Consider the following 16,443-nt stretch of genomic DNA (forward strand, 5'->3'; position numbering starts at 1 on the left):
AGCCAAGCCCAGAGCGAGAGCGCGAGCACAAGAGTCAGGCAGCGAGAGAGAGAGAGAGAGAGAGAGAGAGAGAGAGAGAGAGAGAGCGAAAGCGAGAGAGCGCCAAATGTGGACCAGACTGACGAGTGGTCACAACACAGCGACACACACACACACTCACACTCACACACATACGCACACACACACACACACGCACAGTGTGCTGGGAGCTGGTTTGAGCACTTCATTTATCTGCGCTGCTTTGGCGCATGCGCCACGCGCATTGGGGGCGAGCGAGACAACAACAGGGCGCAGCAAATCCGCAGCTCCGTTGGAATGCCAGTGCCAGCCCGGAAAAAAATGAAGCGACAGCCAGTTTGATTTCGTGATTTTGTGGCAGACATTCGCGCGCGCGTTTTGCGGCAACCGCCACGCGACGTAACGCACTGAGAAGCGATTTTCACGAGACTCCAAATCGCCGACGCCCCCACCCCACCCAAGAGCGGGCAGCGGCGCACATACAGCTCGCTCCGCCGGCAATTAGCCGCCTTTAGCTGCTCTCGCATAATGCTAATGGCGTTGACAGTGCTCATCAACGCGACGACCGCAATCAATGGACGTTGTCAACGCGGCTGCCGTAGCCACCGCTGTCAATTCGCCAGTGAAGTGCGACGGCCACGCTTCAGCAGCACCACCAACACCACCACCACCACCAGCAGCAGCAGCAGCGCCAGTGCGCTCCAGTATATCAATGTCAACGACGGATGCCAATCGCTGATGCATTAAACCAAACTCTTGATCTATTTATGTGCTTACGCGTTCACTAGTGTGTGTGCGTGTGCGTGTGCGTGTGTATCCAACTGACCCATCTGTTGTGCGCATTGTTTGACCCTCGTGCGGTGTTTTCCATTATCCAACTATCGAATCTCTGAACATCGTCGCGCCAAATGGTCACGTGCGGTCGTCAAACGTTCAACATGCTGCCGATGGCGCCGACGAATCCCTTTGTGGTGTCCGTTAGCTCCACAACAGCTCCGTCCGCCTCAGCATCGTCCTCGGCCACCGGTGTCAATTGCTCTTCCAGCACCAACAACAGCAGCAACAACAACAACAACAACAACAACAACAACAGCAGCAACAAGCCAAAGCTGGCCTTCAGCATTGACTCCATAGTCGGCGCCGAGCCATCAGCGCCAGCGAAGACGTCGACCCATCCGCAGCGCATGGCTGTCATTGCCTCGCCACGAGGCGACAGCCCAGTGATCGCCGCCACATCGCCCTCTATTGAGAGGCGAACACCGCGCGGCTTCATTTACTGCCGGCGACGGGCCTCCTTGGATGAGCGTTCACGAAGCCCGCCCACGCCGGCCAGCCGGTCCCCATCTCCACCTGCAGCTGCGCCTGCTGTTGCACCACCCACTGCACCCATTACGCTGCCCGGACTCATACGTCCGCTTCCGCTGCCGGCTCCAACAAATCTCACGCTACTTGGTGCTCCACGCTCCACGGATAGCGCTTCACCCACGGGCACGGTGCCCGGCATTCCATCGCCCGTTCGACCCACAGCGGCGCCGCCTCCACCTTTTCTCGCCGCCCAGTTCCAAATGGCCGCCGCCTTGGCGCACCATCATCACCAGCAACAGCAGCAGCAGCAGCAGCAGCAACAACAACAACATCCTCAGCATCCGCCTGTGCCAACGGGGCCACATCATGGCCCGCCGCCACCACCGCACCTGATGCCCGGCCATCCACTGGGCATATTTCCAGGCGGCCCCCATCCAGGACATCCACCGCCTCATGGTCATCATCCATTCGTGGCCGCTCCTCATCTAATACGTGACAGCTATCCGCTCTATCCCTGGCTGCTCAGCCGGCATGGACGCATATTTCCACGTTTTCCAGGCAGTAAGTAGTCGAACTAATAATGGGCTCCTGCTCAATGAGCCAGTTCCCGATGGGGTTTCGGGAATATATATACATTTGAGATAAAAGAAAATATTTTATATATGAACATACATATATTTCTTTATATATACATACACGATCCTCGTGTTTTTAATGTTTAGAGATTTCTTCCATTAAAACACTCTTAAAGTCCGCAAAACAATTCGACTAACATAGTCTGAAACTATAAAAATAAGTATAATAACGTTGACTGCATAATACTCATTTATATATTAATAGAGCAGATAAGCAATGATTTGTTTATTAACTTTTAAGATTCCAACTGTACAACTATATTTGTACAAAAAAAATGTAACACATTTTCTACCTCCCTAATAAGCATATATAAACCATCAAAATTTCAACTTCCCAGCAGTGCAATTAAAACCATTTCCGAAATGTCACAAGAAGTATTTCCCGATTTACCATATCTTAACAAATTCTAAGTCAAAAGTGCTCATGATTATATGTATATATATTCCGAATATCAAATCTATAGTTTGAATAGTTTCCCTTCAAACGGAGAGATCTTCGGACGACCGTTTAGCTTAATGGATTTTGCATTGACAATTCCAAGTATTTTGGCTAAGCTGAAATATTCTGCTTATACAATAGACTGGGACACGCTCATTTCGTTTAGTAAATTGATGTAATATATGGCTCTATTCAAGTTTTCGAGTTTCAAATTTCCGACTGAGCGCAGTCTAAATTAGTTTAGTACAAAACCAGTTTGCATCTTTGCCTCATCAGCGACACAATAAAACAAAACACAAAACAAACAGAGACAATAGAGACCATAGAGTAATTCATCAGAAACCAAATAGACAATCAAACATTAAAATATTTTGAATATATCCAAGCTTATGTTAAATATATTTTATATATTGGTTTTGTACAATGTCCGCATTGACGGACGCACCGTCTGGTCCAACATGAACGTATGTTGTATAACAATATTTCCGGTATCTGGAAAACCCTATTGTTTTAAAAGTGTATATTTAATATGTGTCTATAAATAAAACATAGCTACATACATTCATTTTCATCTTCTTGATCCCTGACTCGGTAGTTCCGGACTGTAAAGTCCTTAGTATTCCCTAAAAATAGTAAATTAAAGTCAAATCAAATCCATTCATTTCAATATACAAATGAAGAGTTCTATAATATGTTAAATTATATCCAATGAAATTCTAGCTCTACTCAAACAACTTTTATAAACTCAATGAATAAAAGCTTTGCGTATTAAGTGGTCCAGGCAATGATTGGTCAGCTTTGGATATTTCTGTTTTCATTATAAAGAATAAGCCACAAAGAAACCCTCATTTAGGCAATTAGAAATAACTTTAAAGCTTAATTTGTAATTTGAATCAGGTTCGACCTTCTATAATGTAAACTTTCGAAGGGAACTGGGCCTGAGGCATGCTGCGAGAGCAGAGAATTAGTGGAGAACCACTAAATGGTTATTCGGCTCAAACCACGCAATAACTCACTTATAAGCAGCAACTGTTGCTGTTGTTGTTGTTGCTGCTGCACCTTATAATTAAAGTTAAATAAGTAAATTGCAAGCATTTATTACAAGTTAATTAGACGTCTATCAACCTCATCATCATCATCATCATCGACGTAATCGTCATCAGCAGCAGCTGGAGAAGGCAATGACCATTTTGAGTCGTCAAAGCGAGGGTGTGGGGCAGCGAGCAGCAGGCATAGGGGGACAGGGGGTGGGCAAGGGGCCAAGCCAAACCGAACTGAACCGAACCGAACCCATTTTCATAAGTATTTTCAAACAAATTACATTTTAATTAAATTGTTTAAACAACATTACACACATCGTTAGGTCAAGCAGCGTACCTAAATATCCAGCCAACTATGCGTGTGTGCATTGGGTGTGTGCCAATGTGTGTGTGAGTGCGTGTGAGTGTGTGTGTGGACTCAAAATTACCAATTAATGGCGCTTGAAAGCGACGGCGCCACTCGCTGAGCAGAGCCCCTACGGTGTATGTATAACACAGAGGCACACACACACACACACACACACACACACATACCTGCACACGGCAAAAAAGTGCAACGAGTGAAATGTTAATGCGTTTTTATACCCTGAACCCATTGAAAATGGGAAATCAGGGTATAATGGTTTTGTTAAAAGTATGTAACAGGCAGAAGGAGGCGTGGCAGGCCCCACAAAGTATATATATTCTTGATCAGGGCGACAAGCTGAGTCGATTTGGCCCTGTCCGTCTGTCTGTCCGTCCGTCCGTCCGTCCGTCCGTCCGTCCGTCCGTATGTATGAACGCGTCGATTTCAGAAGATATAAGAGCTAGAGACTTCAACTTTTTTTTTAAATGTCCGTATATATCACGCGCATATTGAGTTTATCACTAACAAACGATAACTCATTCCGATACTTTTTTATCGATAAAAAACTTTATCGAAGATCACTTAAAGAATTATATCTCCTACATCTTTCAAGCTAGAGTCTCCAAATTTAAAATGTATATTAAGATGTATTTTATACAATTTCGGTTTTTGTTAAAATTTACCCCCCACCCCTAAATCCACCCCCTCACTCTCATCTTTGTAGAAGTCGTATATCAAATACTAGAGACTTGTGCTTCGGTATACACATACATTTTAACATTATGATTATGTTCTGAAAGTTTCATTACGATCGTACGTCTAGAAATTAAATTATTCAACAAATAAGTTCTCATTATATTGCCAACACTGCAGCGCAACCCAAGCGCAATCGCCTGTATATGTGAGTGTGTGTGTGTATCCGTGTGTTTGTTTGTATGCGTGTGTGTGCGTGTGTTTGTTTGTATGCGTGTGTGTGTGTGTGTTTGCTAATTATTATTGAAATATCAGTTGCTTGTAGGGTTCAGGGGATCTCGTAGTCGAGCAGTCTCGACTAGAGCTTTCTTTCTTGTTAATTGAGGTTTTGGGGCATCCAAGCAAACGAACCCATCGCCAGACCAATTTCAATTCCCAGTTACGAGTTACGAGCTACGAGTTACGAGTTACCCGTTCCCAGTTCTCGTCTCTCATCTACGCCCGGCCCGGCCCCTTCACGTGCACATGCAGAGTGATCCCAACCGCATGCGTCTCACAACATTGTCATTTATTATTATTTAACCTTTTTATGCTACATTTTTTTGTTGTTTACTTCTGTTTGCTGTTCCTTCTCCCTCTCTCTCTCTCTCTCTCTCTCTTTGTCTCTCTTTCGCTCTACTTAAATAATTACAATTTGAATTTTCATGCTGCGCCATTTCTCACATGAGTTTAAGAATTATTTCGTGTGTGTGTTTATTTTTTTTTCGTATATTTGGGTTACATTATTTTCGGCACACTCACACACCTTTCACCTGCTTTCAACGGACCTCGTTACGCCTTAATTATGTTGTATGATGTTCCATTATAAAAAAGCAGGCGGAGTTTTTTCTCCAAGTATATTTTTGTTGTTGTTGTTCTCGAGTGTTGTTGCTGTTGTTGTTGTTTCTGTATCGTTAGTTAAGTGCTGTAATTTTCGCTTGATTTATGAACGTGAAAATGGAAATGTCAATGTTTCGCATAACGATTTCATTAATTGTAAGTGCTTCGCTCAGTGTAACTCGTGCGCGTCATTTTGTGGCAGCCAGGGCAGAAAGAGGCCTATAGCGCCAAAGATCAAGAAGATAATTATGATGACAGCTTAATTACAGATGCTCCCAACAGGTTGCAGCAACAAACAAGCCTTCTTCTTGAAGATCCCACTATGATATGATTCCATATACACTATTATATTTCCGAAAAGTCATAAATACATATTAAATTGTAGTTACTATAAAATGATATATGCCTTAAAAATATTTTAGTAAATTCAAAAGTATACAGTATTGTATAGTTAAGATCGATTTGCAACTTTTATAACAATAGTTCGACTCGCCATTATACTAAATGTATTTAAAATATTTACAATGAAGTTCTTGTACATGCATCAATCAAGCACTGAAATAGATACCCCAATGGGATATACATATGTACATATATCAGAAACAAACTTTAGATGTCAACACCCCAATAGAATTTCAAGCCAACAATCAATCTTCCATTGATAACACGTTTCACTTTATGGCCACTACAAAAGATCAGGCAACTCTTATCGCTGACTGACAGAATATTTGATTTCGATTTCAACTCTGATTTTATCTGCCAATGTCAATGTACTGCGAGGGTAATTGCAATTCTAGCAGCGAGTGCCAATAAATTAATGAAAAAATCATGAGAGCATAAAACTAAAGCCGAAACTCATAAAAAGAAAATAAGAGAAAAAAAAACAGGCAGCAACAACAACAACAAAAAAACTGCAATTGTATATAGAGTGATAAATAATAAGATGGACAAAAACCGCGCAGAGCCAACGATCGATCAGAGTGGTACAAAGGGAGCTGTAAATGCGCACTAAGGCAACACTTTAATCATAAAAAACTACATATATGTGTGTATAAGTGACAGCTGACAAGGGTGTGAGCAACAACAGCAACAACAGCAACAACAACAGCAATGAAACAGCAACAGAACAGCGGACACATCAATTAATTGTCAATTGCGCGTATTTTCGCACGGCGGTTTCTTTGTGCTTGGCCCTCTACAAAAAAAAAAAAAGGACGGAAAAGCGAAATATCCACAGCAAAAATATGAAATACTCTTGCGCATCTTTGAATATATATATATATATTATATATGTATATTTAATATATATTATTTATAAATATTTTTATAATTTTTTTTTTATCACATTTGTTCTATTTTCAAGTGATTTTTTTAGTATTTTGTTTTCTTAATGAATTATTTATAATTATTAAAACATGTATAAACAAATTTCATCAAATAATTTTGGCAAGTGGAAATAATTTTAATGAATAAATTGCATACACAAACATATTTATTGTGTAATTATGTTTTAACTAACATAATTATGCTTATAATTAGGTATTAGCAATATACCTATACTAATTTGGCTAATATAATTATCTATTTTTAGCATACTATTTTCTTTCAAATTAATTTCATTAAATTCATTAATTTATTTTGACATGTGACATAAATTTCAATAATGAATTTCATAAACAAAAACAAGTTTTTTGAGCGGTAATAATTATCTATTATAATCAAGGCTTAATTAAATATTCATATGGGTCAAAGTATTCAGATCAGAAAAAGTAAATTATAAATATTATCATATTAGCAATTCGATATTCATATTTAGTTATATTGTATATAGTTATCTATATCATAAATTCCCCCATTTACATATAAGAGCTGCGAAAACAAGATGTAAGATCGTACTAATTCATAGATGGAATTTGAAATTATAGGTCTATGAAAACTAGTTTACGTTTACTTTACAGAATAATAATATAGAAGATAAATATTGTTGAATAAGATTTGATATGATTATTTAATACAGTTGCCTTCGAAGGTAATGTTGATATTATATGATATATGGCTAACCATTTTCATCTAAAATCTCTCTATATTTATATACCTATAAATATGATTTAGTCCAAAGTATTTTACTTGATTTAAAAAATCTGCTTATATTTATATATATATTAATAGACCCTTAATCTAAGCATATCCTTCATATAATACATAGGTAATATTTTCAAATAACTTCCTACAAGTCCCATTGGACATTATTAATGGCATTCTTCATTCAAGTCAATTATAGTTTGTATAGAAATTAAATTGACTTCTAGATTTCTATCCAATAAGTATCTTCCTTTTCCAATCACAAATATTTGCCATTACACATCTTGTGAAAAATCTTCCATACTCTTTATAAAGGTATCAATACGAGGTACAACAAAGCGAAGACAAGTCAACGAGCAACCCGCGCAGTTCATTCAAAGAAACATTGCATCCAGATCGATGACTGGGGACAGTCTATGAAAAAATAATTAAGTAGCCATTGTGCGGCGCACACTATCAATTATAGTCTTAGGAGCAGTTGTTGTCGTTGCCCATTGCAATGGCCTGTGGCAGTTGCAGTTGCAGTTGCAATTGATGCTGCTGCTGCTGCTGCTGCTGCTGCTGCTGCTGCTGCTGCGGCATCTTGTAGCCGGCGTTGTTAGCTGTCAAATGTAACAAATGTCAGGCAAACGGCGCAGCATAAAAAACTGGATCACGGCTGTGGCAATTGTTTGTCAAGTTCGGCGGGGCACACGCATCGCATCGGTGGCAGGCTAGACGCACCACTGCGTGGCTGCATTTATGAAGTGTCAAACTGACAAGTTCCAGCGAGCTGTGCGCTGTTGTTTGTTGTGTTTCGTTTAGCTAGGCGTTCGACGCTAACAAGATACAAAACACAATGCGACACAATCGCCTGAGAAAGGGCGCAGCTGATGCTGTCTCTCTCCCTCTCTGTTTAAGTCCTTCTTCCATTTGTTTTTGTTTACTTTGAGCTGGGCTAAGCTGCTGCTGCTGTTGCCCTGAGCTAAATATCCTGTTGGCTGCGTTATCCTTTTGCAGCAGCCAGCGTTCAATTTGCAATGTCAATATTGATTTTGTAATGGGCTCAGCTTGTCGCAAGCTAAAAGCAGTTTCCTGCAGGTGATGCCGGCTCATCTCTTGGTGCCCACTTAATCATTATAATTATGGCATAGATGTGCCCCGCCGGCTGCTGCAAATCTCGGCAGCATCTCTCGCACAGTAGCCAGCTCATATCCCGAACCAAATCAATATTCAAATTGTGGCTCAATCCAGAATTTGCTAACTTCACGCAGCGACGACGTCGCGTGAGATGAGAGAGTCAGAGGCACAGCCACAGCCACAGCCACAGTCATTCCAGAAATCGTGATAAACGTCAAAATATCACGTTGTGCGAGTGCCTTGCCCGCTCGGGAAACAATGGGCAGCAGCGCAGGAGGCGTCGTTGGCGGCTTTTGTCGACATTTAGGCGCGCTAAAGTGTTCAACTTGGCGTTCAAGTTGGCCGAGGACAGCACCCGGCCGAGGCACACATCCCAGATCCCAGATCCCCGATCCCAGGCACCACCAGAGCCGCGTCTGGCTCACTGTGGCGGCTTCTGCGCAATTGTTTCGCTTATCAGCGATGTCGGGACATGGCAGACACAGCGCCAATGCCGACAGCCGTCGGCACGATCCACACGGCCTTTGTTTTCAGTGTGCTCAGGCCCATGTCTGGAAATTTGTTTATTGTTTTGTAATGAGTTTAGCGGGCCTGAATTTGCGGCATCTTTCAGCGACGGCAACGGCAACGGCGACGGCATTCGCGGAAATCATAACCAGCAAATTGAGGGCCATGTCGCCTAATTGGCAGAACCAACAGCAGCACCGCCAGCATACGTACATATGCCAAGGCGGTCGGGTGGTTCGACTGGCTGACTGGCTGACGGACTGACGTACTGACGTACTGGCTACACGTAATTACCAAATTATAGCGCCAAATATGTGCCGGTCACGCTGTGCGATCCATTTCCCACTGGCGGCCATATTTGAATGCTTTTCAACACTTGCGATGACAACACTGTAACACAAAAACAAAAAAACCCACTCGCCCCGTCATGCATGGAACATTTATCAGTGGTTGCTCTGGCTCCACCTCGGCCTGAAAGCCATTTAAAAGTCAAGTGGAACTGGGAACTCACAAAATGGCAACACAGTTCCGAAATGGTGACTGAAACGTGGCTACTTTAGTCGTTGTCATTAACTAGTTTAATTGGCAGCACATTTTACGCTCTGTTTGAACAAGTAGTTCCCATTATTAAACGCCCATTCTCCATATTGTGGGCTTTCACCTTATTAGCAAATACTTTGCCATGCACACCTGTATGTCATGGTCTAATTGATTGACTTTTGACTAATAATTTTCTATCGTAAATAACATTTGGCTTTTCGAATTTGATCGCTTTCAATAATTGCAGAGTTTGAGCTCAAGTATATGTAGAAGATGAAAACTAAACCTCAACTTGACATTTGACCTTGGCTTATACGTAATCCTAAACCAGAATTCCGATATTATATACCTACATTTTCGTTTACTTTATTATTTCGATTACATACGTTACTTTGATTGCGTTTGGAAAAAGTTTTAATAAATCAGTTAGGATTCTTTCTTAAAGAATTCCTTCCAATCTATATCTAGAATTAAAGATTTAATTTAACTGACGTCGATGTCGATAGTAATATAGTTATATATATACGATATATTTTGACAATAAACTTTAGGCAATTGTGACAATAATCCTAGACTAATAAGTTGGGTGTTTCGACTTGGATGAGTTCTTACTTAACTTAAAGTTTATTTTAAGGCAGCAAACATCTCAATTTGTATATAATTTTAATTCAATTCCAAATTATTCCTAAGTATATCAGCAATGAATCTATTAATTGATCACATCGTAGCGATAAGCTTAAGTATTATATCTGATTTATTTATTATGTGAACAACCCTTACAGACTTCCTGCTGCAACCGTTTCGCAAGCCAAAGCGGGTGCGCACCGCCTTCTCGCCCACGCAATTGCTTAAGCTGGAGCACGCCTTTGAGGGCAATCATTATGTGGTGGGAGCGGAGCGCAAGCAGCTGGCCCAGGGACTCAGCCTGACGGAGACACAGGTAAGCAGCGGCAGGCCAACTCCACGCCGTAAGAGGCCGTGCAACCCTTTCGATGGCCGCGCTTAATGCGCATCAAATTCAATAAATGCCTTGCCCAATTGGCCAAGCTCAACCCCAGGCTGGAGTGTAGCAAACCCTGGCCGAGCGTTAAGTGATTGCATGTCAGCTGGTAGTTAACCCACCAAGTGCCAGGAGTTACCAAGTTATTAGTGCTAAGAGGGAGTACCGCCGGCTGGGCGGAGAGACAGTCCTTTGGGCATAGCTGGGCGGCAGGCGCCGGCAGGCAGATAAATAGAATTAAAAGACTCGTTAAATTTATTTACGAGCTGCCGCCCCGCCGCAAAGGGTTGAGCGGCCCAATCAGTGCGCTGCACTTAAGTGAGCCAAACTCAATTGAAGTTTTTGTGTTTCTCGCCCGGACAGGTCAAAGTGTGGTTCCAGAACCGGCGCACCAAGCACAAGCGCATGCAACAAGAGGGTGGCGACAGCAGTGATGCCAAGAGCAACAAGGGCAGCTCCTCGGGCGGCGGCGGTGGCGCCGGCTGCGATGGTGACGAGGATGCCAAACACGATGGCTCCCAGCATAGCTCCACGGATGTGGAGGACGACGAGGACATTGAAGAGGATGACGAGGACGAAGTAATTGACATGGACGACTATGGCAGCGACCTGGATGCTGAGGAGCATCAGCGCCTGCGCGAACAGTTCCAGCAGCAGCTTGCGCAGCACCAGCAGCAGTTGCTCCAGCAGCAGAACGAAGCAGGCGTGTTAACGCCGCAACAACAGCAGCAATTGCTGCACCATCATCAGCAACACCTGCAACAGCAGCAGCAGCAGCAACAACAACAGCAGCAGCACTTCATGCAGCAGCAACAAATGTATTTGCTTGAAAAGGAGCGGGAGCGACAGAGAGATCGAGAACGGGAACGATCTCGGGAGAGAGAGCATGAAAAGCAGTAATGCCCATTGAAATTCGGAGTTGCTTTTGATTGGCCTAGAGTGTCAGCTAGTTTGTGTTCCTTTGATTTGTAAATTTCTTAAGTTAAAGTGTATAAATTAATTTAATATACGTATACATATATAAACATATAATTAGCAAAGATGAGAGTTCAGATTGAGTCTGATTGTGAGTATAAATTCCTTGCAGCTTTCAATTTGAGCGGCTAGTAGAGAGTGAGTAAGAGCTGCAAAGTCAGCGACGATAGCTCTTTTCGATAGTTTCGCTCTACTCGATGGTTTCAGCAATCGATATTTCCGCTCGTACGTTAGTGATTGCAGCTGAAACGATATATTGACATCGAACAAGATCAATTGAACTATCGCAAAAATGAATGTACATCGTTACTATCGATGGTACTATCGCTGGTCCTACCTGCTCTAATCTGAGTAGTTTTTGAAAATAATTACTATTCTACGAAAATGAAGTGAAATTGTGTTGAGTAAACAGAACCGGCTGAAGCTTGAGCACAATTACAAATAATATATATATTACAGAAACCAACTCGATCCGGTTAGTAAAAATAAAACAAAGTAAGCAATTTGCCCATAGCTGGCAGCCTGGCACCCTTTCTCTCTTTTCAATAATCCACAAACGTTAACGAGACCATAATAAATATCGATCAGCTGCCAACGAGCAAACAGTCAACATTTCGATGACTTTCCAAATGCTAACAAGCGCCCTTATTGAGTTGTTGTTGATTGTTGATGGTTGTTGGTTGATGTGGTGCATACCCTTTTGCCGAGCCATTTGGGTAGGCTGTGTGCCAAACGTTGACAGTAAAAATGCAATCAACAATTACGTATTGCGAATTACGAATTACGGTCTCATAAAGCGGCCAAAAAATAAACGTCAGTCGGTGATGGAACGACGAATTGATTGGATGCCCAGCAGACATCCATGGTCGAGCAATACATGCGAAATTGATATTAAAATGCAAACGATTGACTATCAAAATTATTTACTACTACATATAAATAAGGATTGAGTGCCCCCGGGGGCGCCGGCCAACTGCTGCAATATGCATATGGAGCAGGCAGCTAATGGCCCAGCAATTTGGCGTCATTTAAACTGCAACGTGAAGTAAGCCAAAAAATTAAACTGACAAAAACCGGCGAAACGGCAGACAGACAGACAGACGGGCAGAGTGAGATAGCGATAGTAGTAAGCTAGTGAGCAAGAAGGAATTGTGGAAATGCCAGCGACTCGTGCCCGGCAGCTAACCCAAAGTACAATAAAAATAAATTTCGTTTAGTTTTTTGGTTTTTTTTTTTTTTTTTTTTGATTCGAGAGAGCTTCCACTGAATCGCCCCCGATACGGATCCAAGACCAGACCTGTGTGCTGAACCAGACGAAAGTTCAAGGTAATTGCCGTTGTCAAAGCAGCGCAACGAAAAGTGGGCGTGCTCCGTGGAAACTTGGCCAACAATTTATGGGCCACTTGAGTACAAGCAAAGGGTGTTGAGGTTGCACGCGAGCAAGCACTAGGAACTGGGTGGCAAACAGGTACTCGAAGTGGTCTGTGGGGTCGACTGCATAAAAGTATTCTCGTATTTTGCATAAACGATGTGAGAATTACTTAATTGCTATTAGAGCGTATGTCTATAGGAGAGGCGTTTCCCAATGGCTCCATGTGTATGTGAGTGTGTGTGTGTGTAGATAGGTTGCGAAATTTATGGGCATTTAGGCAAAACACCCAACAGAAGCCAGAACAGACAATGAAGTTGTCTACTGCAAGTGGCATGACCAACAGCGTGGAGCAGGTGAGTCCAGGTGGCTTCACCGAACGGAAGGGTTTACTATTATTACAATAAGTGCATATACACACATCCTACGGTACATACACGCCAACGCCGCTGTCGCTGTTTCGTTATTCTATTTACATATGTACATACATCTACATACCGAATAATCAACATTTGACAGAAACTCAGCTGACTGACGCAGTTCCAATTCAAGCAAGCAACAGAATCAAAATGCTAGAAAAGTGACTTGGATTTTATTTTTAAATCTAGATCAAGGAAAATATTGAATGTATATGGCTGACATGAAAGAATTGTGTTTTATAGGCACATATTTTTAGTAAATTTATAACACAATTGCTTAATAACAACATCTACTCAAATATTATAAATATGATACAAATAATGTATAAGTATGTATACTCCAATGATCTCTGCAAATCTTGGATCTTACGTTCCTTAAACTTAAACTTCTAGATACCTCATGGAAACTCGTGCTAAATCTTGTATGCAGAAACTCTTGACTTTTAAAACAAAGAATGAGACTTTTCTTTGTTTCATGCCAACCTTTACAGATTTTTCAAGCTTTCGTGGATCAGTTTTAGCCAAAGCATCGAATTGAACGAATTATTATCACTCAGAAATTAAACATATTATTATTCACTTTACTTTACCTTCTTTATATCCCATAATAATCGAAAATTTAGCTTTAAGTAAAGTCGATAACATTTTCATTCAAATTTAAAGTGCTATGCTTATAAGTTTATTACTATAGCTAATTGAAATCGTTTTTTTCTTGAATATATTTGCTACCCATAACAGAGTATCCAATACATACTTTTGAAAACAAGTTAGGGCAAAGAAACTGAAATGTTTGGCTAAATATGTTTGCAAAGCCGACAAAGTATTTCGTTTGATTTTGGCGTGTCTACAACGACGGCGACGACTTTGAAAACAAATTTGCGCAAATGAAAATAAGAGAGAGTGAGAGAGAGGGAGACAGGGAACAGGTAGTGGGAAATGGCTATCAGCCAAGTCAACAGCCGCGCCGCCAACAACTCTGAGCCGGCCCAGTGCCCAGGCAGGCAGGCACTTGGAGCATATTAAGGGCGTCATTAGTGCTGCAGGCAGCGCAAATTTGACAACAGCAGCTCAAGTGGGAATGACTACGGCAATGTGCATGGGCATCGAGGGGGGGACGGCCTGATGGGCTGACACATGCTGCAGTGCAGCGGACGTGCCGGCGACAGCGTAGGCGTCCCGGTAGTTGGCCTCTTGTTTTATTTTATTTTTTGCCGCTTGCTGTTTTCTTGTTATTGTTGTTGTTGTTGTTGACTTTTGCTATTTAGCAGCCATTTGTATGGCAGGAGGCGGTAGCTAATGCGGAGGCAGCCAAATGCAAACGGAATTGCAGTTTAAACTTCATTTGGCACATTTTACGAGCCAGCCCGCAACGTGGGCGGTCGATTGGCCCTGCCGTCGATTAATAAAGAAGCCGAGCTGCAGCTACACCTTGGAGTGTGAATGCGAGTGCGAGTTCGAGTGCAAATACGTTCAATACCAATTCTCCTGACACAATTCGCTAAGGAGACTTCGTTTGGGCCATAAATCAGCAGACAGACACGGTCGAGGACGCTCGGACTCCCGGACTCCCGGACTCTTGGCACCTATGTATGCATGTATGAGCCAACGGGCTAGTTGCATTTTTGTGGCGCCTGTTGGCGGCACATAAATTCAATTGAAATGAGCAGAGCGCCGCCAAGTCGCCAGCTTTAACTACTTTTTGGGCCCAGCCCGAGCCAGGCCAGACCCAAAACACCCAGCAAATGCGTTCGGGCGTCAATTGGCAAATTGGATTCCATGACAGCCAGAAGGAAAAGTTAATTTGCGGCAGCCATAAATAACACACAGATCAAACTGCGCCCAAATGAAGTGTGTGCGCCAGGAGAAAGCTTGACGGCCACAAGAAATGCGATCACTGCGATACAGCAGCCATTTTCATACTCGAAAGAGTTGCATGTGTAGCTCTAAGCAGTATTCGTCTATCCATATGTGTACAGTGACTGCTAAATTGTACTATACACTGAATACGCAAAATTACAATATCTGTAGACTCTACAAAGCCCCAGAGCTGCCTATGGAATGTCTCAAGACCATTTTGGCTGCTTTTGATACAACGAGCTAGCAAAGCCCAATCAACTGATATGCCCACTAATAGAGTTTGATTTCTATATTAAATTGAAAGTCCAAAATGTTTTATACAAATTCAAGTATAGTTTTTATTTTATTTATATTTTTAAACAGCTTTTGATATACAAAAGTGCTGTTTTTACTTTTTTCATTTAAAAGTACAAATTTAATAATTTTTTTGTTTTTATTATTATTTTTTTTTTAATATTTTTAGTGCTTTTTTTTAATATGCAAATATCTTTAAAAAATAAATTTTTGATTTAAAATAGATTTTAAACCTTTTGAAATACAATTTTATTAACTTATTTCTTATTAATCTTAATATCTAAATCTTTTAATATAAAAAACCTATCAAAAGAAAAGAAAAACTCAAAAAATTACCTTTAACCTTTCGTTATATAGGTAATGTATATTTGCTAGCTAACATCACAGTAGAAGTTTTAAATCTCCTCAACTTGTCGTGATCATTTAGGAATAAACAAAACAACAAAGCAAATAAAATAAATTGAAAATGTATATATACTCTGCCTAAATTTGTTTTGAATTTATTTATATTTTTTTTAATAATATTAATAATAATGATTTTAATAATTTTAATAATATTAATTTTCAGCAATAATTTGCAAGTCAAATATTGATGAGCTTTCCCTCATTTAATAATTAATATTTTTAGTAACAATCGTACTAGAACCTTAATGCCAACGATAAAACTTACTCATATTCTACTAGTATATTCATATTGTAATTTACGTAATTAATTAAAATTAAAAACTTAATCAACTGCAAAGACATTTGATGCTCTAATGTGCTTCAAGAGCTTTTCGCCATTTGTCTTCTATACCGTAACTATTAATAGCATATTTATCTATTTATTTAATTAATTGCCTATTTAGTTTATTTAGCTACACCAATTGCATTGTATGTCTGAATGCTATTATTCTGTGCTATTATTAATGAATTGTTGGGCTGAC

At 41.1% G+C, this 16,443-nt stretch overlaps 1 protein-coding gene across 1 annotated transcript; it reads left to right on the plus strand.

The window, feature by feature from the left end:
- Window positions 1-302: 302 nt before the first annotated feature.
- On the plus strand, window positions 303-11,680 carry E5 (empty spiracles homeobox protein E5). The gene is made up of 3 exons (XM_089265700.1): window positions 303-1,884; window positions 10,386-10,543; window positions 10,967-11,680. Exons 1-3 carry the CDS (start codon window positions 927-929, stop codon window positions 11,501-11,503), a joined length of 1,653 nt encoding a protein of 550 aa, XP_089121826.1. The 5' UTR covers window positions 303-926; the 3' UTR covers window positions 11,504-11,680.
- The last annotated feature ends 4,763 nt before the right edge of the window (window positions 11,681-16,443 follow it).

This window comes from Drosophila navojoa, chromosome 2 (genome assembly GCF_054131105.1).
Source record: "Drosophila navojoa isolate 15081-1374.11 chromosome 2, UAZ_NAV_1.0, whole genome shotgun sequence".
NCBI lineage: Eukaryota > Metazoa > Arthropoda > Insecta > Diptera > Drosophilidae > Drosophila > Drosophila navojoa.